We start from the raw sequence: 24,763 nt of genomic DNA on the forward strand, positions 1-24,763 counted from the left end.
TCCCTATGTGTCAGACCCCATCTCCCCTCCCCCATCTCTCCCCCAGCTTCTACTTCCTCCTCCTCCCCCCCCCCCCTCCCCCCGGCGCCGCCGCCCCCCCCCGCGGAGGTCACGTGGGGTGAGCGCTGGGGCGTGGTCAAGGTGAGGGGGCGTGGCCGCGGGAGGGGGGCGGGGCTCCGGTGGGAGGGGCTGGGCTCTGATTGGCTGCTCCCTCCAGGGGGCGCTGCCGGACGCGTTCCCATTGGCTGTCGTCTACTTCGCTGAGTACTTCATTAACCAGGGGGTGGTGAGGATGGGGCAGCTATGGGGTCTATGGGGTCTATGGGGTCTATGGGGTCTATGGGGATCTATGGGGTCTATGGGGTCTATGGGGCTCTATGGGGTCTATGGGGGTCTATGGGGTCTATGGGGTCTATGGGGCTCTATGGGGTCTATGGGGTCTATGGGGCTCTATGGGGTCTATGGGGTCTATGGGGGTCTATGGGATCTATGGGGCTCTATGGGGTCTATGGGGTCTATGGGGTCTATGGGGGTCTATGGGGTCTATGGGGCTCTATGGGGTCTATGGGGTCTATGGGGCTCTATGGGGGGTCTATGGGGATCTATGGGGTCTATGGGGTCTATGGGGGTCTATGGGGTCTATGGGGTCTATGGGGTCTATGGGTGTCTATGGGTGTCTATGGGGCTCTATGGGGGTCTATGGGGTCTATGGGGTCTATGGGGTCTATGGGGGTCTATGGGGGTCTATGGGGTCTATGGGGTCTATGGGGGTCTATGGGGTCTATGGGGTCTATGGGGGTCTATGGGGTCTATGGGGATCTATGGGGCTCTATGGGGTCTATGGGGTCTATGGGGGTCTATGGGGTCTATGGGGTCTATGGGGGTCTATGGGGGTCTATGGGGCTCTATGGGGGTCTATGGGGTCTATGGGGTCTATGGGGTCTATGGGGGTCTATGGGGCTCTATGGGGGTCTATGGGGTCTATGGGGCTCTATGGGGTCTATGGGGCTCTATGGGGCTCTATGGGGATCTATGGGGGTCTATGGGGTCTATGGGGGTCTGTGGGGATCTATGGGGGTCTATGGGGTCTATGGGGCTCTATGGGGCTCTATGGGGGTCTATGGGGATCTATGGGGGTCTATGGGGGTCCATGGGGATCTATGGGGTCTATGGGGCTCTATGGGGGTTTATGGGTCTCTATGGGGATCTATGGGTCTCTATGGGGATCTATGGGGATCTATGGGGTCTATGGGGCTCTATGGGGTCTATGGGGCTCTATGGGGGTCTATGGGGGTCTATGGGGCTCTATGGGGTCTATGGGGTCTATGGGGCTCTATGGGGTCTACGGGGCTCTATGGGGGTCTATGGGGATCTATGGGGCTCTATGGGGCTCTATGGGGGTCTATGGGGATCTATGGGATTCTATGGGGCTCTATGGGTCTCTATGGGGTCGCTATGGGTCCAGCCCCACACGTTGCTCTCCCCTCAGCTGGATCTCCTCTACTTTCCCACATCCTCCCTGAGCCACAATGACCAGTACCGATGGTGAGAGCCCCAGTGGGGATCTATGGGGCAGCCCCATAGCGTGTGTGGGATCTGTGGGGTCTCTATGGGTCTCTATGGGTCTCTATAGGGTCTCTATGGGTTTCTATGGGTCCCTGTGGGGTCTCTATGGGGTCTCTGTGGGGTCTATATGGGGTCCCTATGGGTCTCTATGGGTCCCTATGGGGTTTCTATGGGGTTTCTATGGGTCTCTATAGGGTCTCTATGGGTCTCTATGGGGTCTCTATGGGTCCCTATGGGGTCCCTATGGGGTCTCTATGGGTCCCTATGGGGTCTCTATGGGGTCTCTATGGGGCTCTATGGGGTCTCTATGGGTTCCTATGGGGTCTCTATGGGTCTCTATGGGGTTTCTATGGGTCCCTATAGGGTCTCTATGGGTCCCTATGGGGTCTCTGTGTGTCTCTATAGGTCTCTATGGTCTCTATGTGTCTCTATGGGTCTCTATGTGTCTCTATGGTCTCTATGTGTCTCTATGGGTCTCTATGGGTCTCTATGGTCTCTATGTGTCTCTATGTGTCTCTATGGTCTCTATGTGTCTCTATGTGTCTCTATGGTCTCTATGTGTCTCTATGTGTCTCTATGTGTCTCTATGTGTCTCTATGTGTCTCTATGTGTCTCTATGTGTCTCTATGGTCTCTATGTGTCTCTATGGGTCTCTATGGTCTCTATGTGTCTCTATGGTCTCTATGTGTCTCTATGTGTCTCTATGTGTCTCTATGTGTCTCTATGTGTCTCTATGTGTCTCTATGGTCTCTATGTGTCTCTATGGGTCTCTATGGTCTCTATGTGTCTCTATGTGTCTCTATGTGTCTCTATGTGTCTCTATGTGTCTCTATGTGTCTCTATGTGTCTCTATGGTCTCTATGTGTCTCTATGGGTCTCTATGGTCTCTATGTGTCTCTATGGTCTCTATGTGTCTCTATGTGTCTCTATGTGTCTCTATGTGTCTCTATGGGGCTGCCCCACATCTCTGCCCCCTCCAGGTCCCAGCTCCTTTACCAGGCTGGTGTCTTTGCCTCCCGCTCCGGGTTCCGCTTCCTGCAGCTGCAGCAGATCTGGGGCCTGATGGGGCTGCAGGTGCTGACCCACACTTGGGGGGCAGCCCCATAAGTAACCATCCCAGCCCCATAACCAGTGCCCCATAACCCACTCCTGACCCACACTTGGGGGGCAGCCCCATAAGTGACTCCATAGAGGCCCCATAACCAGTGCCCCATAACCCACTCCTGACCCACACTTGGGGGGCAGCCCCATAAGTGACCCCCCTCCAGCCCCATAAGTGACCTCCCCTGCCCCATAGATCACCCCATAGCCCTCTCCTGACCTGTGTCACCCCTGGACCCACACTGTTCTGGCAGCCCCATAAGTGCCCCCATAGCCCCATAAGTGTCCATTGCCCCATAAGTGCCCCCATAGCCCCATAACTCCCCCCCACAGCCCCATAAGTGTCCATAGCCCCATAAGTGTCCTATAGCCCCATAACTCCCCCCCATAGCCCCATAAGTGCCCTATAGCCCCATAAGTGCCCCCATAGCCCCATAAGTGTCCATAGCCCCATAAGTGCCCCCATAGCCCCATAACTCCCCCCATAGCCCCATAAGTGTCCATAGCCCCATAAGTGCCCTACAGCCCCATAACTCCCCCCCATAGCCCCATAAGTGCCCTATAGCCCCATAAGTGTCCATAGCCCCATAACTCCCCCCATAGCCCCATAAGTGCCCCCATAGCCCCATAAGTGCCCCATAGCCCCATAAGTGCCCCATAGCCCCATAAGTGCCCTATAGCCCCATAAGTGTCCATAGCCCCATAACTCCCCCCATAGCCCCATAAGTGCCCCATAGCCCCATAAGTGCCCCATAGCCCCATAAGTGCCCTATAGCCCCATAACTCTCCCCCATAGCCCCGTAAGTGTCCATAGCCCCATAAGTGTCCATAGCCCCATAACTCCCCCCCACAGCCCCATAAGTGCCCCCCATAGGTCCCTATTGCACCCACCCTTGGCCCCGCCCCCTGACACAGGCCCCGCCCCCCTGACGCAGGCCCCGCCCCCTGACGCAAGCCCCGCCCCTTGACGCAAGCCCCGCCCCCTGACGCAAGCCCCGCCCCCGCAGGTGCTGAACGCTGCCATCCTATTGGCTGCCGTCCTCGTGCCCTTCCTGCCCGCGGTGGGCGTGGCCTTCGCCCTCGTGCTGTGGGAGGGGCTTGTGGGGGGCGTGGCCTATGGCAGCGCCTACCTGCGGGTGGGGCAGCGGGTGAGGGGCGGGGCCAGAGCCGGCCAATGGGGGGAGAGGGGCGGGGCTTGAGGGGGTGGGGTCAATGGGGATGAATAGGAACCAATGGGAGCCAATGGGGGGAGAGGGGCGGGGCTAGAGGGGAAGGGGTCAATGGGGATCAATGGGGGGCGAGGGGCGGGGCTTGAGGGGGTGGGGTCAATGGGGATCAATGGGGGGCGAGGGGCGGGGCTTGAGGGGGTGGGGTCAATGGGCATCAATGGGAACCAATGGGGGCCAATGGGAGCCAAGGGGCGGGGTTTGAGGGGGCTTAAGGGATGGAGTCAATGGGGATCAATGGAGGCCAATGGGAGGGATGTGGGTGTGGCTTAGGACGATGGGCGGGGCTAAAGGGAGCCAATGGGAGCCAAGGGGCGGGGCTTAAGGGGGCTTAGGGGATGAGGTCAATGGGGATCAATGGGAACCAATGGGAGGGATGTGGGTGTGGTTTAGGGAGAGGGGCGGGGCCAGAACCGGCCAATGGGGGGCGAGGGGCGGGGCTTAAGGGGATGGGGTCAATGGGGATCAATGGGAACCAATGGGGGGCGAAGGGCGGGGCTTGAGGGGAATGGGGGTGGGGTCAATGGGAACCAATGGGGGCCAATGAGAGTCAAGAGGCGGGGCTTAGGGTGAGGGGCGGTGTCAGAGCCGGCCAATGGGGGGCTAGGGGTGGGGCTTGAGGGGGGTGGGGGTGGGGTCAATGGGGATCAATGGGAGCCAATGGGGGCCAATAGGGGGCGAGGGGCGGGGCTTAAGGGGATGGGATCAATGGGGGCCAATGGGAACCAATGGGGGGCGAGGGGCGGGGCTTGAGGGGGTGGGGTCAATGGGGATCAATGGGAACCAATGGGCATCAATGGGAACCAATGGGAGCCAATGGGGGAAGAGGGGCGGGGCTTGGGGGGATGGGGTCAATGGGCATCAATGGGAACCAATGGGGGCCAATAGAGGGTGAGGGGCGGGGCTAAAGGGGATGGGGTCAATGGGGATCAATGGGGTTCAATGGGGGCCAATGGGGGACGAGGGGCGGGGCTTGGGGGGTGGGGTCAATGGGGATCAATTGGAGCTAATGGGGGACGAGGGGCGGGGCTTGGGGGATGGGGTCAATGGGGATCAATGGGTATCAATGGGGATCAATGTGAACCAATGGGAACCAATGGGGGGCGAGGGGCGGGGCTTAAGGGGAATGGGGGTGGGGTCAATGGGGATCAATGGGTATCAATGGGGATCAATGGGAGCCAATGGGAACCAATGGGAGGGGTGTGGGTGTGGTTTAGGGAGAGGGGCGGGGCCAGAGCCGGCTAATGGGGGGCGAGGGGCGGGGCTTGAGGGTGGGGTCAATGGGAACCTATGGGCTCCTATAGGGATCTATGGGGCTCTGTGGGGGTCAATGGGGATCAATGGGGGCCAATGGGAGGGATGGGGTGGGGCCAACGGGGGCCAGTGGGGGACGAGGGGCGGGGCTTAAGGGGGATGGGGATGGGGACAATGGGGGACAATGGGAGGGTGAGTCTATGGGGTCTCTATGGGTCTTTATGGATCCCTATGGGGTCTCCATGGGGTCTCTATAGGGTCTCTATGGGACTCTGGGGGTCTCTATGGGTCTCTATGGGGTCTGTATAGGGTCTCTATGGGGTTTCTATGGGTCTCTATGGGACTCTGGGGGTCTCTATGTGTCTCTATGTGTCTGTATGGGTCCCTATGGGCTTCTATAGGTCTCTATAGTGTCTCTATAGGGTCCCTGACCGTCACTGTCTCCCGCAGGCGCCCCCTGGTGGGCGTGGCCTGGCCGTGGCGGTGACGTCACTGGGGGAGTCCCTGGGCGTGGCCTTGGCCGGGGTCGCTGCCATGGGACTGCACAGGGAGCTCTGTGCCCCATAGCGGGACCCATAGAGCTCCATATATACCTATAGAGCCCCATAGAGCCCTATAGGGACCCATAGGGACCCATGGGGACCCATATGGACCCCATAGAGCCCTATAGAGCCCCATAGGGACACCATAGGGACCCATAGAGCTCCATAGATCCCTATAGAGCCCCATAGAGCCCTATAGGGATCCATAGAGCCCCATAGAGATCCATAGGGCCCATAGAGACTCCATAGGGACCTATAGGGACCCATAGAGCCCCATAGGGACACCATAGAGCTCCATAGAGCCCCATAGATACCTATAGAGCCCCATAGGGACCCATAGAGCTCCATAGAGCTCCATAGATCCCTATAGAGCCCCAAAGGGACCCATAGGACCCCATAGGGACACCATAGAGCTCCATAGAGCTCCATAGATCCCTATAGAGCCCCAAAGGGACCCATAGGACCCCATAGGTTCCCATGGGGACTTATGGGGACCACATAGAGCCCTATAGAGCCCCATAGGGACCCATAGAGCTCCATGGATACCTATAGAGCCCTATAGGACCCCATAGAGCCCTATAGGTCCCCATAGATCCCATAGGCTCCAATAAACCGCTCACCCCATTCACGTCTGCAGCCTCTCAATGGGGACAGGGACGAGGGGGGCGTGGCCATGGACGTGGGCGTGGTCACGTGGTGGGGGCGTGGCCACGTGTGGGCGTGGCCAACGGGAGGGGGCGTGGTCACGTGGGGGGCGTGGCTTGGCTTTCCCGCGCGGTCCTCGCTTTTGGCGCGCCGGCCCCGCCCCTTCCGGTCGCCGGAAGGGGAAAGGCGGGAAAAGGGGGCGGGGCTTCCTCTGGGCTCCGCTTGCGTCACTTCCGGCCGCACCAGCCTGCGCTGAGCCGCGTGAGAGGTGGGGGGGGGTCAGGGGGGGTCAATGGGGGTCAGGGGGGGTCCTATAGGGATCTATGGGGTTCTATGGGGGTCAATGGGGATCTATGGGGCTCCTATAGGGATCTATGGGGTTCTATGGGGGTCAATGGGGATCTATGGGGCTCCTATAGGAATCTATGGGGATCTATGGGGGTCAATGGGGATCTATGGGGCTCCTATAGGGATCTATGGGGGTCAATGGGGATCTATGGGGCTCCTATAGGGTTCTATGGGGGTCAATGGGCATCTATGGGGCTCCTATAGGGATCTATGGGGTTCTATGGGGGTCAATGGGCATCTATGGGGCTCCTATAGGGATCTATGGGGTTCTATGGGGGTCAGTGGGGCTCTATGGGGCTCCTATAGGGATCTATGGGGTTCTATGGGGGTCAATGGGGATCTATAGGGTTCCTATAGGGATCTGTGGGGCTCTATGGGGGCAATGGGGATCTATGGGGCTCTATGAGTGTCTATGGGGCCCTATAGTGGCCGATTGGGCTCTATGGGGCTCCTATAAGGGTCTGTGGGTCTCTATAGAGCTCTATGGGGCTCTATGAGTGCCTATGGGGGTCGATGGGGCTCTATAGGTCTCCTATAAGGGTCTGCTGGGTTCCTATAGGGTCTGTGTGGCTCTATAGGACTCTATGGGACTCTGTTGAGTGTTTATGGGGGTCTATGGGTTGCTGTGGGGTTGCTATGGGGCTCCATATGGGTCTGTGGAGCTCTATAGGGCTCTATGGGGCTCTATTGAGTGTCTGTGGGGGTCTATGGAGCTTTTATAGGGCTCTATGGGCAGCTATAGGGGGGCAATGGGGGATCTATAGGGCTCTATGGGGCTCTATTGGGTGTCTATGGGTATCTAGGGAGTCTCTATGGGTGGGATATAGGGGTCTACGGGGGGTCAATGGAGGGTTTATGGGGGTCTATGGGGTTCTGTGGGGGGGTAATGGGGGTCTGTGGGGTAGATCTATAGGGCTGAAGGGAGGATATGGGGTCTCTATGGGGTCTGTGGGTCCTTATGGGTCTCTATGGGTTCCTATGGGTCTCTATGGATCTGTATGGGCTCTATGGGCCCTTGTTGGTTTCTATGGGTCCATACGGGCCATATGTGTCACTATGGGTCCTTATGGGTCTCTATGGATCCCTATGTGTCTCTATGTGTCTCTATGGGTCTCTATGGATCCCTATGGGCTCTATGGGTCCCTATTGGTTTCTATGGGTCCCGATGGGTCTCTATGGATCCCTATGGATCCCTATGGGGTCTGTGGGTTCCTATGGGTCCTTATGGGTCTCTATGGATCCCTATGTGTCTCTATGTGTCTCTATGGGTCCATATGGATCTCTACAGGTCCCTATGGTCTCTATGGGTCCCTATGGGCTCTATGGATCCCTATGGGGTCTATGGGTTCCTATGGGCTCTATGGGTCCCTATGGGTCTCTATGGATCCCTATGGATCCCTATGGATCTCTATGGATCCCTATGGATCTCAATGTGTCTCTATGTCCCCACAGGCTCCATCATGTCTCGCTTCTTCACCACCGGCTCCGACAGTGAATCTGAGTCCTCAGCCTCTGGGGATGAGCTGACCCCGAAGCCAGCGGGGGGCAACTACAGCAAGTGGGTGTCTATGGGGTCTATGGGGTTCCTATAGGGCTCTATGGGGTTCCTATAGGGCTCTATGGGGTTCCTATAGGGCTCTATGGGTTCCTATAGGGCTCTATGGGTTCCTATAGGGCTCTATGTGGTTCCTATAGGGCTCTATGGGGTTCCTATAGGGGTCTATGGGGGCTATAGGGCACTATGGGGTTCCTATAGGGCTCTATGGGGTTCCTATAGGGCTCTATGGGTTCCTATAGGGCTCTGTGTGGTTCCTATAGGGCTCTATGGGGATCTGTGTGTCTCTATGGGCCTCTATGGGTCTCTATTGGTTTCTATACGTCTCTATGGGGTCTCTGTGGGTTTCTATGGGTCTCTATGGACTCTATGGGGTTCTATGGGCACTATGGGGCAGCCCCATAGCCTCTTGCTCCCCATAGGCCCCTGTTGCTGAGTGAGGATGAGGAGGACACGAAGCGCGTGGTGAGGAGCGCCAAGGACAAGAGGTGAGGGGGGGGCCTATGGGGTCTCTATGGGTCCCCATGTATCCCTATGGTACCCCCATGTATCCCTATGGTACCCCCATGTATCCCTATGGTACCCCCATGTATCCCTATGGTACCCCTATGTATCCCTATGGTACCCCTGTGTATCCCTATGGTACCCCCGTGTATCCCTATGGTACCCCTATGTATCCCTATGGTACCCCTATGTATCCCTATGGTACCCCCATGTATCCCTATGGTACCCCTATGTATCCCTGTGGTACCCCTATGTATCCCTATGGTACCCCCATGTATCCCTATGGTACCCCTATGTATCCCTGTGGTACCCCTATGTATCCCTATGGTACCCCCGTGTATCCCTATGGTACCCCCGTGTATCCCTATGGTACCTCCATGTATCCCTATGGTACCCCCGTGTATCCCTATGGTACCCCCGTGTATCCCTATGGTACCCCCGTGTATCCCTATGGTACCCTCATGTATCCCTATGGTACCCCCATGTATCCCTATGGTACCCCTATGTATCCCTATGGTACCCCCATGTATCCCTATGGTACCCCCATGTATCCCTATGGTACCCCCGTGTATCCCTATGGTACCCCTATGTATCCCTATGGTACCCCATGTATCCCTATGGTACCCCCGTGTATCCCTATGGTACCCCTATGTATTCCTATGGTACCCCCGTGTATCCCTATGGTACCCCCGTGTATCCCTATGGTACCCCCGTGTATCCCTATGGTACCCCCATGTATCCCTATGGTACCCCTATGTATCCCTATGGTACCCTCATGTATCCCTATGGTACCCCTATGTATCCCTATGGTATCCCCGTGTATCCCTATGGTACCCCCATGTATCCCTATGGTACCCCCATGTATCCCTATGGTACCCCCATGTATCCCTATGGTACCCCCATGTATCCCTATGGTAACCCCATGTATCCCTATGGTACCCCCATGTATCCCTATGGTACCCCCGTGTATCCCTATGGTACCCCTGTGTATCCCTATGGTACCCCTATGTATCCCTATGGTACCCCCATGTATCCCTATGGTACCCCCGTGTATCCCTATGGTACCCCCGTGTATCCCTATGGTACCCCCGTGTATCCCTATGGTACCCCTGTGTATCCCTATGGTACCCCTATGTATCCCTATGGTACCCCCATGTATCCCTATGGTACCCCCGTGTATCCCTATGGTACCCCCATGTATCCCTATGGTACCCCCGTGTATCCCAATGCTATCCCTATGGCACACAATGGGATCCCAATGACTCCCAGTGCTGTCCCTATGGCTGTTAATGGGATTCCTATGGCTCTAAATGGTATCCCTATGGTATTATAATGGTATCCAAATGGAGTCTCTCTGTTATGTCTATAGTATCCCTATAGTATCCCTATGGTATTATAATGGTATCCAAATGGAGTGTCTCTGGTATGTCTATAGTATCCCTATGTTATTATAATGGTGTCCGAATGGAGTCTCTGGTATGTCTATAGTACCCCAATAGTATCCCTATAGTATTATAATGGTATTCGAATGGAGTCTCTGGTATGTCTATAGTATCCCAATAGTATCCCTATGGTGTTATAATGGTATCCGAATGGAGTCTCTCTGGTATGTCTATAGTATCCCTATAGTATCCCTATAGTATTATAATGGTATCCGGATGGAGTCTCTGGTATGTCTATAGTATCCCAATAGTATTCCTATGGTATTGTAATGGTATCCGAATGGAGTCTCTCTGGTATGTCTATAGTATCCCTATAGTATCTGTATAGTATTATAATGGTATCTGAATGGAGTCTGTGTGGTATGTCTATAGTATCCCTATGGTATTGTAATGGTATCCAAATGGAGTTGGTCTGGTATGTCTATAGTATCCCTATAGTATCCTTATGGTATTGTAATGGTATCCGAATGGAGTCTGTCTGGTATGTCTATAGTATCCCTATAGTATCCCTATGGTATTGTAATGGTGTCCGAATGGAGTCTGTCTGGTATGTTTATAGTTTCCCTATAGTATTCCTATGGTATTATAATGGTATCCGAATGGAGTCTCTGGTATGTCTATAGTATCCTAATAGTATCCCTATGGTATTGTAATGGTATCCGAATGGAGGCTCTGGTATGTCTATAGCATCCCTATAGTATCCCTATGGTATTGTAATGGTATCCAAATGGAGGCTCTCTGGTATGTCTATAGTATCCCAATAGTATCCCTATGGTATTTTAATGGTATCCGAATGGAGTCTCTGGTATGTCTATAGTATCCCTATAGTATCCCTATGGTATTGTAATGGTATGCGAATGGAGTCTTTGGTATGTCTATAGTATCCCTATAGTATCCCTATGGTATTGTAATGGTATCCAAATGGAGGCTCTCTGGTATGTCTATAGTATCCCAATAGTATCCCTATGGTATTATAATGGTATCCGAATGGAGTCTCTGGTATGTCCATAGTATCCCAATAGTATCTCTATAGTATTCAGTTCCAATAGTATTCTTATTGTACCCTCATGGTATCTCCATAGTATCCTTATGGTATCTATGGTATCCCCCTGGATCCCAATGGATCCCAATGCTATTCCCAATGTATCCCAATGTATCCCTATGACATTCCCATGCTCTCAGGTCAGAGGAGCTGTGCTCCATCATCCGCGCCCTCCGGAACGCCATGAAGATCAAGGACATCTCTATGTTATCCCATGTTATCCCATGTTATCCCATGTTATCCCATGTTCTCCATGTTATCCCATGTTATCCCATGTTATCCCATGTTATCCCATGTTCTCCATGTTATCCCATGTTATCCATGTTATCCCATGTTATCCCATGTTATCCCATGTTCTCCATGTTATCCCATGTTATCCCATGTTATCCCATGTTATCCCATGTTATCCCATGTTATCCCATGTTATCCCATGTTATCCCATGTTCTCCATGCTCTCAGGTCAGAGGAGCTGTGCTCCATCATCCGCGCCCTCCGGAACGCCATGAAGATCAAGGACATCTCTATGTTATCCCATGTTATCCATGTTATCCCATGTTATCCATGTTATCCCATGTTATCCCATGTTATCCCATGTTATCCCATGTTATCCCATGTTCTCCATGCTCTCAGGTCAGAGGAGCTGTGCTCCATCATCCGCGCCCTCCGGAACGCCATGAAGATCAAGGACATCTCTATGTTATCCCATGTTATCCCATGTTATCCCATGTTATCCCATGTTATCCCATGTTATCCCATGTTCTCCATGCTCTCAGGTCAGAGGAGCTGTGCTCCATCATCCGCGCCCTCCGGAACGCCATGAAGATCAAGGACATCTCTATGTTATCCCATGTTATCCCATGTTATCCCATGTTATCCCATGTTATCCCATGTTATCCCATGTTATCCCATGTTCTCCATGCTCTCAGGTCAGAGGAGCTGTGCTCCATCATCCGCGCCCTCCGGAACGCCATGAAGATCAAGGACATCTCTATGTTATCCCATGTTATCCCATGTTATCCCATGTTATCCCATGTTATCCCATGTTATCCCATGTTCTCCATGCTCTCAGGTCAGAGGAGCTGTGCTCCATCATCCGCGCCCTCCGGAACGCCATGAAGATCAAGGACATCTCTATGTTATCCCATGTTATCCCATGTTATCCCATGTTATCCCATGTTATCCCATGTTATCCCATGTTCTCCATGCTCTCAGGTCAGAGGAGCTGTGCTCCATCATCCGCGCCCTCCGGAACGCCATGAAGATCAAGGACATCTCTATGTTATCCCATGTTATCCCATGTTATCCCATGTTATCCCATGTTCTCCATGTTATCCCATGTTATCCCATGTTATCCCATGTTATCCCATGTTCTCCATGTTATCCCATGTTATCCATGTTATCCCATGTTATCCCATGTTATCCCATGTTCTCCATGTTATCCCATGTTATCCCATGTTATCCCATGTTATCCCATGTTATCCCATGTTATCCCATGTTATCCCATGTTATCCCATGTTCTCCATGCTCTCAGGTCAGAGGAGCTGTGCTCCATCATCCGCGCCCTCCGGAACGCCATGAAGATCAAGGACATCTCTATGTTATCCCATGTTATCCATGTTATCCCATGTTATCCATGTTATCCCATGTTATCCCATGTTATCCCATGTTATCCCATGTTATCCCATGTTCTCCATGCTCTCAGGTCAGAGGAGCTGTGCTCCATCATCCGCGCCCTCCGGAACGCCATGAAGATCAAGGACATCTCTATGTTATCCCATGTTATCCATGTTATCCCATGTTATCCATGTTATCCCATGTTATCCCATGTTATCCCATGTTATCCCATGTTATCCCATGTTCTCCCATGTTCTCCATGCTCTCAGGTCAGAGGAGCTGTGCTCCATCATCCGCGCCCTCCGGAACGCCATGAAGATCAAGGATGTCTCTCGCTGCCTCGAGGACTTCGAGCTCTTGTCTCGTGCATTCAACAAGGCCAAGGGGGTCCTGGAGCGGGAGGGACCCCCCAGGTTCTACATCCGCATCCTGGCTGACCTGGAGGATTACCTGGCGGAGGTGCCTATGGGGCTATAGGGCGCTATAGGGATCTATGGGGCTCTATGGGGCTCTATGGGTTCCTATAGGGCTCTATGGGGCTGCTATAGGGGTCTATAGGGCTCTATGGGGTCTATGGGGTTCCTATAGGGCTCTATGGGGTTCCTATATGGCTCTATGGGGTTCCTATAGGGCTCTATGGGGTTCCTATAGGGCTCTATGGGGTTCCTATAGGGCTCTATGGGGTTCCTATAGGGCTCTATGGGTCTCCTATAGGGCTCTATTGGGGTCTATGGGGTTCCTATAGGGGTCTATGGGAGCCAAGGGGGCCGCAGGCAGGGGTTTGCTGCGCGGCCTGCAGGGGGCGGTAAAGAGCTGCAGGGGGCGGGGTCAGACCAGGACACGCCCCCTAGGTGAGATCTGATTGGCTGGTGGGGGATCCATTCATGTCTATGGAGCTCTATTGGTGTCAATGGAGGTCTATGAGTCTCAATGTGTCTCAATGGGTGTCTATGGAGCTCTGGATCTCTGGGGTTTCAATGGGGTGTCTATGTGTCTCTATGTGTCTCTATGTGTCTCTATGTGTCTCTATGTGTCTCTATGGGTCTCTATGTGTCTCTATGTGTCTCTATGGTCTCTATGTGTCTCTATGTGTCTCTATGTGTCTCTATGTGTCTCTATGTGTCTCTATGTGTCTCTATGTGTCTCTATGTGTCTCTATGGTCTCTATGTGTCTCTATGTGTCTCTATGGGTCTCTATGTGTCTCTATGTGTCTCTATGGTCTCTATGTGTCTCTATGTGTCTCTATGTGTCTCTATGTGTCTCTATGTGTCTCTATGTGTCTCTATGGTCTCTATGTGTCTCTATGTGTCTCTATGGGTCTCTATGTGTCTCTATGTGTCTCTATGGTCTCTATGTGTCTCTATGTGTCTCTATGTGTCTCTATGGTCTCTATGTGTCTCTATGTGTCTCTATGGTCTCTATGTGTCTCTATGTGTCTCTATGGGTCTCTATGTGTCTCTATGTGTCTCTATGGTCTCTATGTGTCTCTATGTGTCTCTATGTGTCTCTATGGTCTCTATGTGTCTCTATGTGTCTCTATGGGTCTCTATGTGTCTCTATGTGTCTCTATGGTCTCTATGTGTCTCTATGTGTCTCTATGTGTCTCTATGGTCTCTATGTGTCTCTATGTGTCTCTATGTGTCTCTATGGTCTCTATGTGTCTCTATGTGTCTCTATGTGTCTCTATGGTCTCTATGTGTCTCTATGTGTCTCTATGTGTCTCTATGTGTCTCTATGTGTCTCTATGGTCTCTATGTGTCTCTATGTGTCTCTATGTGTCTCTATGGTCTCTATGTGTCTCTATGGTCTCTATGTGTCTCTATGGGTCTCTATGGTCTCTATGTGTCTCTATGTGTCTCTATGTGTCTCTATGGTCTCTATGTGTTTCTATGGTCTCTATGGGTCTCTATGGTCTCTATGTGTCTCTATGTGTCTCTATGTGTCTCAATGTGTCTCTATGTGTCTCAATGTGTCTCTATGGTCTCTATGTGTCTCTATGTGTCTCTATGGTCTCTATGGGTCTCTATGTGTCTCTGTGTGTCTCTATGTGTCTCTGTGTGTCTCTATGTGTCTCTATGTGTCTCTATGTGTCTCTATGGTCTCTATGTGTCTCTATGGTCTCTATGTGTCTCTATGTGTCTCTATGTGTCTCTATGTGTCTCTATGTGTCTCTATGGGTCTCTATGGGTCTCTATGGGTCTCTATGGTCTCTATGTGTCTCTATGTGTCTCTATGTGTCTCTATGGTCTCTATGGTCTCTATGTGTCTCTATGTGTCTCTATGTGTCTCTATGGTCTCTGTGTGTCTCTATGTGTCTCTATGTGTCTCTGTGTCTCTATGGTCTCTATGTGTCTCTATGAGTCTCTATGTGTTTCTATGTGTCTCTATGTGTCTCTATGGGTCTCTATGTGTCTCTATGGTCTCTATGTGTCTCTATGTGTCTCTATGTGTCTCTATGGTCTCTATGTGTCTCTATGTGTCTCTGTGGGTCTCTATGTGTCTCTATGGTCTCTATGTGTCTCTATGTGTCTCTATGTGTCTCTGTGTCTCTATGGTCTCTATGTGTCTCTATGTGTCTCTATGTGTCTCTATGTGTCTCTATGGGTCTCTATGTGTCTCTATGTGTCTCTATGTGTCTCTATGGGTCTCTATGTGTCTCTATGGGTCTCTATGTGTTTCTATGTGTCTCTATGGTCTCTATGTGTCTCTATGGTCTCTATGTGTCTCTATGTGTCTCTATGGGTCTCTATGTGTCTGTATGGGTCTCTATGTGTCTCTATGTGTCTCTATGTGTCTCTATGTTCTCTCTGTGTCTCTATGGGTCTCTATGGTCTCTATGTGTCTCTATGGTCTCTATGTGTCTTTATGTGTCTCTATGGTCTCTATGGGTCTCTATGGGTCTCTATGGTCTCTATGTGTCTCTATGTGTCTCTATGGGTCTCTATGTGTCTCTATGGTCTCTATGTGTCTCTATGTGTCTCTATGGTCTCTATGTGTCTCTATGTGTCTCTATGTGTCTCTATGTGTCTCTATGGGTCTCTATGGGTCTCTATGGGTCTCTATGTGTCTCTATGTGTCTCTATGGTCTCTATGGTCTCTATGTGTCTCTATGTGTCTCTATGTGTCTCTATGTGTCTCTATGTGTCTCTATGGTCTCTGTGTGTCTCTATGTGTCTCTATGTGTCTCTGTGTCTCTATGGTCTCTATGTGTCTCTATGAGTCTGTATGTGTTTCTATGTGTCTCTATGTGTCTCTATGGGTCTCTATGTGTCTCTATGGTCTCTATGTGTCTCTATGTGTCTCTATGTGTCTCTATGGTCTCTATGTGTCTCTATGGGTCTCTATGTGTCTCTATGGTCTCTATGTGTCTCTATGTGTCTCTATGTGTCTCTGTGTCTCTATGGTCTCTATGTGTCTCTATGTGTCTCTATGTGTCTCTATGTGTCTCTATGGGTCTCTATGTGTCTCTATGGGTCTCTATGTGTTTCTATGTTTCTATGGTCTCTATGTGTCTCTATGGTCTCTATGTGTCTCTATGGGTCTCTATGTGTCTCTATGGGTCTCTATGGGTCTCTATGGTCTCTATGTGTCTCTATGTGTCTCTATGGGTCTCTATGTGTCTCTATGTGTCTCTATGTCTCTCAATGGCTCTCAATGGCTCTCAGCTATGGGAGGACAAGGAGGGCAAGCGCCGCATGAACAAGAACAATGCTCGAGCTCTCAGCTCCTTGCGCCAGAAGCTCAGGAAACACAACCGGGAGTATGAGGCTCAGATTGCAGCCTATAGACAGGTGAGGATGTGGGGGCTATGGGGCAATCTATGGGGCAGAGCTATGGGGCTGGGATGTAGGGCTGAGCTATGCGGATGGGCTGTGGGGATGGGTTGTGGGGCTGGTTATGGGGTGATCTATGGGTCTGGGCTATAGGGTGCTATGGGGCAGGGATATGGGGCTGGGATATGGGGCAGAACTATGGGGTTGGGCTATGGGGATGGGTTATGGGGTTGGGATGGGGGCCTGGTTATGGGGGCTATGGGGTGATCTATGGGGCTGGGTTGTGGTGCCTGGCTATGGGGCTGGGCTGTAGGGCAGGGCTATGGGGTGCTATGGGGGAGAGCTATGGGGCTGGGTTATGGGGCTGGGATGTGGGGTTGGGGGGGCACTATGGGGCTGGGCTATGGGGGGCTACGGGCAGAGCTATGGGGCTGGGATGTATGGTGCTGTGGGGTGACCTATGCGGCTGGCGTATGGGGTGCTATGGGGGGATATGGGGTGATATGTGGGGCTGGGTTATGGGGCTAGGTTATGGGGCACTATGGGGCTCAGGAATGGGGCTGGGATGTGGGGCAGGGCTATGTGGATGGGTTGTGGGGCTGGTTATGGGGTGATCCATGGGGCTGGGCTATGGGGGGCTACGGGCAGAGCTATGGGGCTGGGATGTATGGTGCTGTGGGGTGACCTATGCGGCTGGCGTATGGGGTGCTATGGGGGGATATGGGGTGATATGTGGGGCTGGGTTATGGGGCTAGGTTATGGGGCACTATGGGGCTCAGGAATGGGGCTGGGCTATGGGGCAGGGCTATGGGTCACAATGGGGCTGGGATGTGGGGCTGGGATGTGGGGCAGAGCTATGGGTCTGGGCTATGGGTCCCTATGGGTCTCAATGGGGTTTCTGTGTTCCAGAACCCGGAGCTCTCGGATGAGGATGAGGAGAAGAGGAGCCAGGACTCAGAGGGTAGGAAAGGGGGGAACATCTATGGGTCAGTCTATGGGGCACTGTATGGGTTGATCTATGGGGCATTCTATGGGTCAGTCTATGGGGCAATCCATGGGGCACTCCAATGGTCAATGTATGGGGCACTCGATTGGCCAATCTATGGGGCACTCTATGGGGCACTCTATGAGTTGATCTATTGGGCACTCTATGGGTCTATCTATGGGACACTCTATGGGGCAATCTATGGGGCACTCTATGGGTCAATCTGTGGGGCACTCTATGGGTCAATCTATGGGTCACTCTATGGGGCACGCTATGAGTTGATCTATTGGGCACTCTATGGGTCTATCTATGGGACACTCTATGGGTCGATCTATGGGGCACTCTATGGGTCGATCTATGGGGCACTCTATGGGCTGATCTATGGGGCACTCTGTGTCAATGGGGCACTCTATGGGTCCCTATGGGTCTCTATATGTCTCAATGTCTCCTCCCCCTCCTCCCCAGGCTCCTCCCCCTCCCCCTCCTCCTCAGGGGATGAAGATGATGCTGGAACCTTCCTCAAGAAGAGGGATGAGGGACGGAGCCGATTCCTGAAGGTACTGGGGGCTCTATGGGGCTGAGCTATGGGGCTGGGCTATGGGGCTGGGTTATGGGGCAGGGCTATGGGGCTGGGCTATGGGGCTGGGTTATGGGGCTGGGCTATGGGGCTGGGTTATGGGGCTGGGTTATGGGGCTGGGTTATGGGGCTGGGTTATGGGGCTGGGTTATGGGGCTGGGTTATGGGGCTGGGTTATGGGGCTGGGCTATGGGGCTGGGCTATGGGGCTGGGTTATGGGGCTGGGCTATGGGGCTGGGTTATGGGGCTGGGTTATGGGGCTGGGTTATGGGGCTGGGTTATGGGGCTGGGCTATGGGGCTGGGCTATGGGGCTGGGTTATGGGGCTGGGCTATGGGGCTGGGTTATGGGGATGGGTTATGGGGCTGGGTTATGGGGCTGGGTTATGGGGCTGGGTTATGGGGCTGGGTTATGGGGATGGGTTATGGGGCTGGGTTATGGGGCTCTATGGGGCAGAGCTATGGGGCTGGGTTATGGGGCTGGGCTATGGGGCTGAGCTATGGGGCTGGGTTATGGGGCTGGGTTATGGGGCTGGTTATGGGGATGGGTTATGGGGCTGGGTTATGGGGATGGGTTATGGGGCTGGGTTATGGGGATGGGTTATGGGGCTGGGTTATGGGGATGGGTTATGGGGCTGGGTTATGGGGCTGGGCTATGGGGCTGAGCTATGGGGCAGAGCTATGGGGCTGGGTTATGGGGCTGGGCTATGGGGCTGGGTTATGGGGCTGGGTTATGGGGTTGGGATATGGGGCTGGGCTATGGGGTGGGGGCGGGGCTATGGGTCCCATATGGGTATCTATGGGGCTGGGCTATGGGTCCCATATGGGTATCTGTGGGGCTGGGTTATGGGTCTCATATGGGTATCTATGGGGCTGGGCTATGGGGCCCATAGGATTGTCTGTGGGGCTGGGTTATGGGGTGATGCTATGGGGCTGGATTATGGGTCCCATATGGGTATCTATGGGGCTGGGCTATGGGTACCATATGGGTATCTATGGGGCTGGGTTATGGGTCCCATATGGTCCTATGAGGGTATTGCTATGGGGCATGGTTATAGGGTGGGCTATGGGGATGGATTATGGGGCCCATAGGGGTATCTATGGGGCTGGGCTATGGGGTGATGCTATGGGGCTGGGTTATGAGTCCCATATGGGTATTTATGGGGCTGGGTTATGGGTCCCAAATGGTCCTATGGGGGTGATGCTATGGGGCAGGGCTATGGAGCGGGTGCTATGGGGCCCATAAGGGTGCCTATGGGGCTGGGTTATGGGTCAGTCTCTATGGGTCTCTATGTGTCTCTGTCCCCCCTGACCCCTGACCTCTCCGCAGGGCTCCGCCTCCCCCTCCCCCTCCTCAGGCTCGGGTGGGGGTTGGGGCTCGTCCGGCTCCGGCTCCGGCTCCGAAGAGGAGGATGAGGGGGGGGAGGGGAAGGGAACAAACCTGCAGCTGGCCAGTAGGTTCCTGAAGAGGTGAGAGCCTATGGGGGGAGGGGCTATGGGGGCTATGGGGCTATGGGGTCTATGGGGCTCTATGGGGCTCTATGGGGCTCTATGGGGTCTATGGGGCTCTATGGGGTCTATGGGGTCTATGGGGCTCTATGGGGTCTATGGGGCTCTATGGGGGTCTATGGGGATCTATGGGGTCTATGGGGCTCTATGGGGGTCTATGGGGTCTATGGGGCTCTATGGGGATCTATGGGGTCTATGGGGCTCTATGGGGTCTATGGGGCTCTATGGGGGTCTATGGGGATCTATGGGGTCTATGGGGCTCTATGGGGTCTATGGGGCTCTATGGGGGTCTATGGGGTCTATGGGGCTCTATGGGGATCTATGGGGTCTATGGGGCTCTATGGGGTCTATGGGGCTCTATGGGGTCTATGGGGTCTATGGGGTCTATGGGGCTCTATGGGGTCTATGGGGCTCTATGGGGTCTATGGGGGTCTATGGGGCTCTATGGGGTCTATGGGGTCTATGGGGTCTATGGGCTCTATGGGCTCTATGGGGGTCTATGGGGCTCTATGGGGCTCTATGGGGGTCTATGGAGTCTATGGGGCTCTATGGGGCTCTATGGGCTCTATGGGTTCTATGGGCTCTATGGGGTCTATGGGGCTCTATGGGGTCTATGGGGTCTATGGGTCTCTATGGGTCTCTGTGTCTATGGGTCTCTATGTGTCTCTATGTGTCTCTATGTGTCTCTATGTGTCTCTATGTGTCTCTATGTGTCTCTATGTGTCTCTATGTGTCTCTATGGTCTCTATGGGTCTCTATGTGTCTCTATGGTCTCTATGTGTCTCTATATGTCTCTATGGTTCCCTATGGGTCTCTATGGGTCTCTATGTGTCTCTATGTGTCTCTATGTGTCTCTATGGTCTCTATGGGTCTCTATGTGTCTCTATGTGTCTCTATGGGTCTCTATGTGTCTCTATGGTCTCTATGTGTCTCTGTGTCTCTATGTGTCTCTATGGTCTCTATGTGTCTCTATGTGTCTCTATGGGTCTCTATGTGTCTCTATGGTCTCTATGTGTCTCTATGGGTCTCTATGGGTCTCTATGTGTCTCTATGGTCTCTATGTGTCTCTATGTGTCTCTATGGTCTCTATGGTCTCTATGTGTCTCTATGGGTCTCTATGTGTCTCTATGTGTCTCTATGGTCTCTATGTGTCTCTATGTGTCTCTATGGTTCCCTATGGGGTCTCTATGGTGTCTCTATGTCCCCATAGGGATGAGGAGCGCCGGGGGGGGGCTGAGCGCCGCAGGGCTGAGCGCCGCCGCAAGAGAGCCCCAAGGAGCCGCCGGGAGGAGGAGGAGGATGAGAATGAAGGAGGTGAATGGGAGAAAGTGAAGGGAGGAGCCCCATTGGTCAAGGTGAGGGGGCGGGGCCAAGGGCGGCCAATGGGGGGAGAGGGGCAGGGTCTATGGGGGCCAATGGGGAGGGAGGGGAGGGGTTAATGGGGAGGGGCTTAAAGGGAAAGGGGAGGGGCCAATGGGGGAGAGAGGGGAGGGGCTTTGGAGGAGGAGGGGAGGGGCTTAAAGGGAAAGGGGAGGGGCCAATGAGAGGGGAGGGGCCAATGGGGAGAGAGGGGAGGGGCTTGGAGGGGGTGGGGAGGGTCCTATGGGAGAGAGGGGAGGGGCCAGTGGGGAGAGGGAAGGAACCAATAGGGAGAGAGGGGAGGAGCTTGGAGTGGGAGGGGCCAGTGGGTCACTTATGGCTCTATGGAGTCACTTATGGGTCTATGGGAGTCACTTATGGGTCCATGGGAATCACTTATGGGTCTATGGGAGTTACTTATGGGTCTATGGGGTCAATATGGGTCTATGGGAGTTACTTATGGGTCTATGGGGTCAATATGGGTCTATGGGCTCACTGATGGGTCCATGGTCTGACCTGTGGGGCTCCCCCCATGTGTGGGGCAGGAGAAGCCCAAGATGTTTGCTAAGGGCACTGAGATCACTCCTGCTGTGGTGCTCAAGAAGCTCAATGAGATCCTGCAGGCTCGGGGCAAGAAGGGCACTGACCGGTGAGGGCTGTGGGGCTGCTATGGGGCAGCTATGGGGCAGCTATGGGGCAGCTATGGGGCAGCTATGGGGTGGGTATGGGTCTATAATGGTTCTATGGGGCGGCAATGGGGTGGGTATGGGGCGGCTATGGGGCACTTATGGGGCAGCTATGGGGCTATGGAGTGAATATGGGTCTATAATGGCTCTATGGGGTCTCTATGTGTTGGTGCTGACCCCGCTATGGGGCTGCCCCACAGCGCAGCCCAGATTGAGCTCCTGCAGCTGCTGGTGGCTGTGGCCAATGAGAACGGACTTGGGGCTGCCCTAGAGATCAAGATCAAGTTCAGCATCATTGCCTCTCTCTATGACTACAACCCCAACCTGGCCACGTACATGAAGGTGCCTATGGGGCTCTATGGGGTCTCTATGGGTCTCTATGGGGTCTCTATGGGTCTCTATGGGGTCTCTATGGGGTCTCTATGGGGTGTCTATGGGGTCTCTATGGGGTCTCTATGGGGTTTCTATGGGGTCTCTATGGGGTCTCTATGGGGTTTCTATGGGGTCTCTATGGGGCTCTATGGGGTCTCTATGGGTCTCTATGGGGTCTCTATGGGGTCTCTATGGGGTCTCTATGGGGTTTCTATGGGGTCTCTATGGGTCTCTATGGGTCTCTGTGGGGTCTCTATGGGTCTCTATGGGGTGTCGATGGGTCTCTATGGGGTCTCTATGGGTCTCTATGAGGTGTCTATGGGTCTCTATGGGTCTCTATGGGGTCTCTATGGGTCTCTATGGGGTCTCTATGGGTCTCTATGGGTCTCTATGGGGTCTCTATGGGGTCTCTATCGGGTCTCTATGGGTCTCTATGGCGTCTCTATGGGGTCTCTATGGGTCTCTATGGGGTCTCTATGGGTCTCTATAGGGTCTCTATGGGGTCTCTATAGGGTCTCTATGGGGTCTCTATGTGTCTCTATGGGGCTCTATGGGGTTTCTATGGGGGCTCTATGGGGTCTCTATGTGTCTCTATGTGTCTCTATGGGTCTCTATGGGTCTCTATGTGTCTCTATGCGTCTCTATGTGTCTCTATGCGTCTCTATGCGTCTCTATGCGTCTCTATGTGTCTTTATGTGTCTCTATGTGTCTCTATGTGTCTCTATGGTCTCTATGTGTCTCTATGTGTCTCTATGGTCTCTATGTGTCTCTATGGTCTCTATGTGTCTCTATGTGTCTCTATGTGTCTCTATGTGTCTCTATGGTCTCTATGTGTCTCTATGGTCTCTATGTGTCTCTATGTGTCTCTATGGTCTCTATGTGTCTCTATGGTCTCTATGTGTCTCTATGTGTCTCTATGTGTCTCTATGTATCTCTATGTGTCTCTATGTGTCTCTATGTGTCTCTATGTGTCTCTATGTATCTCTATGTGTCTCTATGTGTCTCTATGTGTCTCTATGTGTCTCTATGGTCTCTATGTGTCTCTATGTGTCTCTATGTGTCTCTGTGGTCTCTATGTGTCTCTATGGTCCCTATGTGTCTCTATGTATCTCTATGTGTCTCTATGGTCTCTATGTGTCTCTATGTGTCTCTATGTGTCTCTATGTGTCTCTATGGTCCCTATGTGTCTCTATGTATCTCTATGTGTCTCTATGGGTCTCTATGTGTCTCTATGTGTCTCTATGTGTCTCTATGTATCTCTATGTGTCTCTATGTGTCTCTATGTGTCTCTATGTGTCTCTATGTGTCTCTATGTGTCTCTATGTATCTCTATGTGTCTCTATGTGTCTCTATGTGTCTCTATGTGTCTCTATGTGTCTCTATGTGTCTCTATGTATCTCTATGTGTCTCTATGTGTCTCTATGTGTCTCTATGTGTCTCTATGTGTCTCTATGTGTCTCTATGTGTCTCTATGTGTCTCTATGTGTCTCTATGTGTCTCTATGTGTCTCTATGGTCTCTATGTGTCTCTATGGTCTCTATGGTCTCTATGTCCCAGCCGGAGCTCTGGCAACGCTGCCTCAGCTGCATTGAGGAGCTCCTGGATGAGCTGTTCCAGCATCCAGAGATCTTCATAGGGGAGAACATCCTGGAGGAGTCCGAGAACCTCAGTAACCCTGACCAGGTGGGGCTATGGGGGCTATGGGTCTCTATGGGTCTCTATGGGTCTCTATGGGTCTCTATGGGTCTCTATGGGTCTCTATGGGTCTCTATGGGTCTCTATGGGTCTCTATGGGTCTCTATGGGTCTCTATGTGTCTCTATGGGTCTCTATGGGGTCTCTATGGGGCTCTATGGGGTCTCTATGGGTCTCTGTGGGTCTCTATGGGTCTCTATGGGGTCTCTATGGGGCTCTATGGGGCTCTATGGGTCTCTATGGGGTCTCTATGGGGCTCTATGGGGCTCTATGGGGTATCTATAGGGGTCTATGGGTCTCTGGTGGTTTATGGGGTTTCTATGGGGGGCTATGGGGCTGGCGAGCACAGTGATGGGGCTGGGGCCCAGCCCCACACTTATGGGTCCTGCCCCACACTTATGGGTCCAGCCCCTACTTATGGGTCCTGCCCCACACTTATGGGTCCTGCCCCACACTTATGGGTCCTGCCCTACACTTATGGGTCCAGCCCCACACTTATGGGTCCTGCCCCACACTTATGGGTCCTGCCCCACACTTATGGGTCCAGCCCCTACTTATGGGTCCTGCCCCACACTTATGGGTCCTGCCCCACACTTATGGGTCCTGCCCCACACTTATGGGTCCTGCCCCACACTTATGGGTCCTGCCCCTCACTTATGGCTCCAGCCCCACACTTATGGGTCCCAGCCCCACACTTATGGGTCCAGCCCCTCACTTATGGCTCCAGCCCCACACTTATGGGTCCCGCCCCACACTTATGGGTCCTGCCCCACACTTATGGGTCCTGCCCCAGACTTATGGCTCCAGCCCCACACTTATGGGTCCAGCCCCACACTTATGGGTCCTGCCCCCCACTTATGGGTCCAGCCCCACACTTATGGGTCCTGCCCCCCACTTATGGGTCCTGCCCCTCACTTATGGGTCCTGCCCCACACTTATGGGTCCTGCCCCACACTTATGGCTCCTGCCC

At 53.2% G+C, this 24,763-nt stretch overlaps 1 protein-coding gene across 4 annotated transcripts in view; it reads left to right on the forward strand.

The window, feature by feature from the left end:
- Nucleotides 1–6,520: 6,520 nt before the first annotated feature.
- LOC117437844 (eukaryotic translation initiation factor 3 subunit C-like) overlaps nucleotides 6,521–24,763 on the forward strand; it is a 35,889-nt gene continuing 17,646 nt past the window's right edge. For all 4 annotated transcript variants that reach the window (XM_034072487.1, XM_034072485.1, XM_034072486.1 and 1 more), the window contains exons 1-12: nucleotides 6,521–6,602; nucleotides 8,135–8,240; nucleotides 8,660–8,725; nucleotides 13,109–13,298; nucleotides 16,506–16,631; nucleotides 17,523–17,574; nucleotides 18,064–18,155; nucleotides 19,504–19,643; nucleotides 20,893–21,037; nucleotides 21,587–21,690; nucleotides 21,928–22,069; nucleotides 23,657–23,782. In XM_034072487.1, coding sequence (XP_033928378.1) covers nucleotides 8,143–8,240; nucleotides 8,660–8,725; nucleotides 13,109–13,298; nucleotides 16,506–16,631; nucleotides 17,523–17,574; nucleotides 18,064–18,155; nucleotides 19,504–19,643; nucleotides 20,893–21,037; nucleotides 21,587–21,690; nucleotides 21,928–22,069; nucleotides 23,657–23,782 — 1,281 coding nt within the window. In that variant the 5' untranslated portion in view covers nucleotides 6,521–6,602; nucleotides 8,135–8,142. The remainder of the gene's footprint in view (nucleotides 6,603–8,134; nucleotides 8,241–8,659; nucleotides 8,726–13,108; nucleotides 13,299–16,505; nucleotides 16,632–17,522; nucleotides 17,575–18,063; nucleotides 18,156–19,503; nucleotides 19,644–20,892; nucleotides 21,038–21,586; nucleotides 21,691–21,927; nucleotides 22,070–23,656; nucleotides 23,783–24,763) is intronic.

Source organism: Melopsittacus undulatus, chromosome 29 (assembly GCF_012275295.1).
Source record: "Melopsittacus undulatus isolate bMelUnd1 chromosome 29, bMelUnd1.mat.Z, whole genome shotgun sequence".
Taxonomy (NCBI): Eukaryota; Metazoa; Chordata; class Aves; order Psittaciformes; family Psittaculidae; genus Melopsittacus; species Melopsittacus undulatus.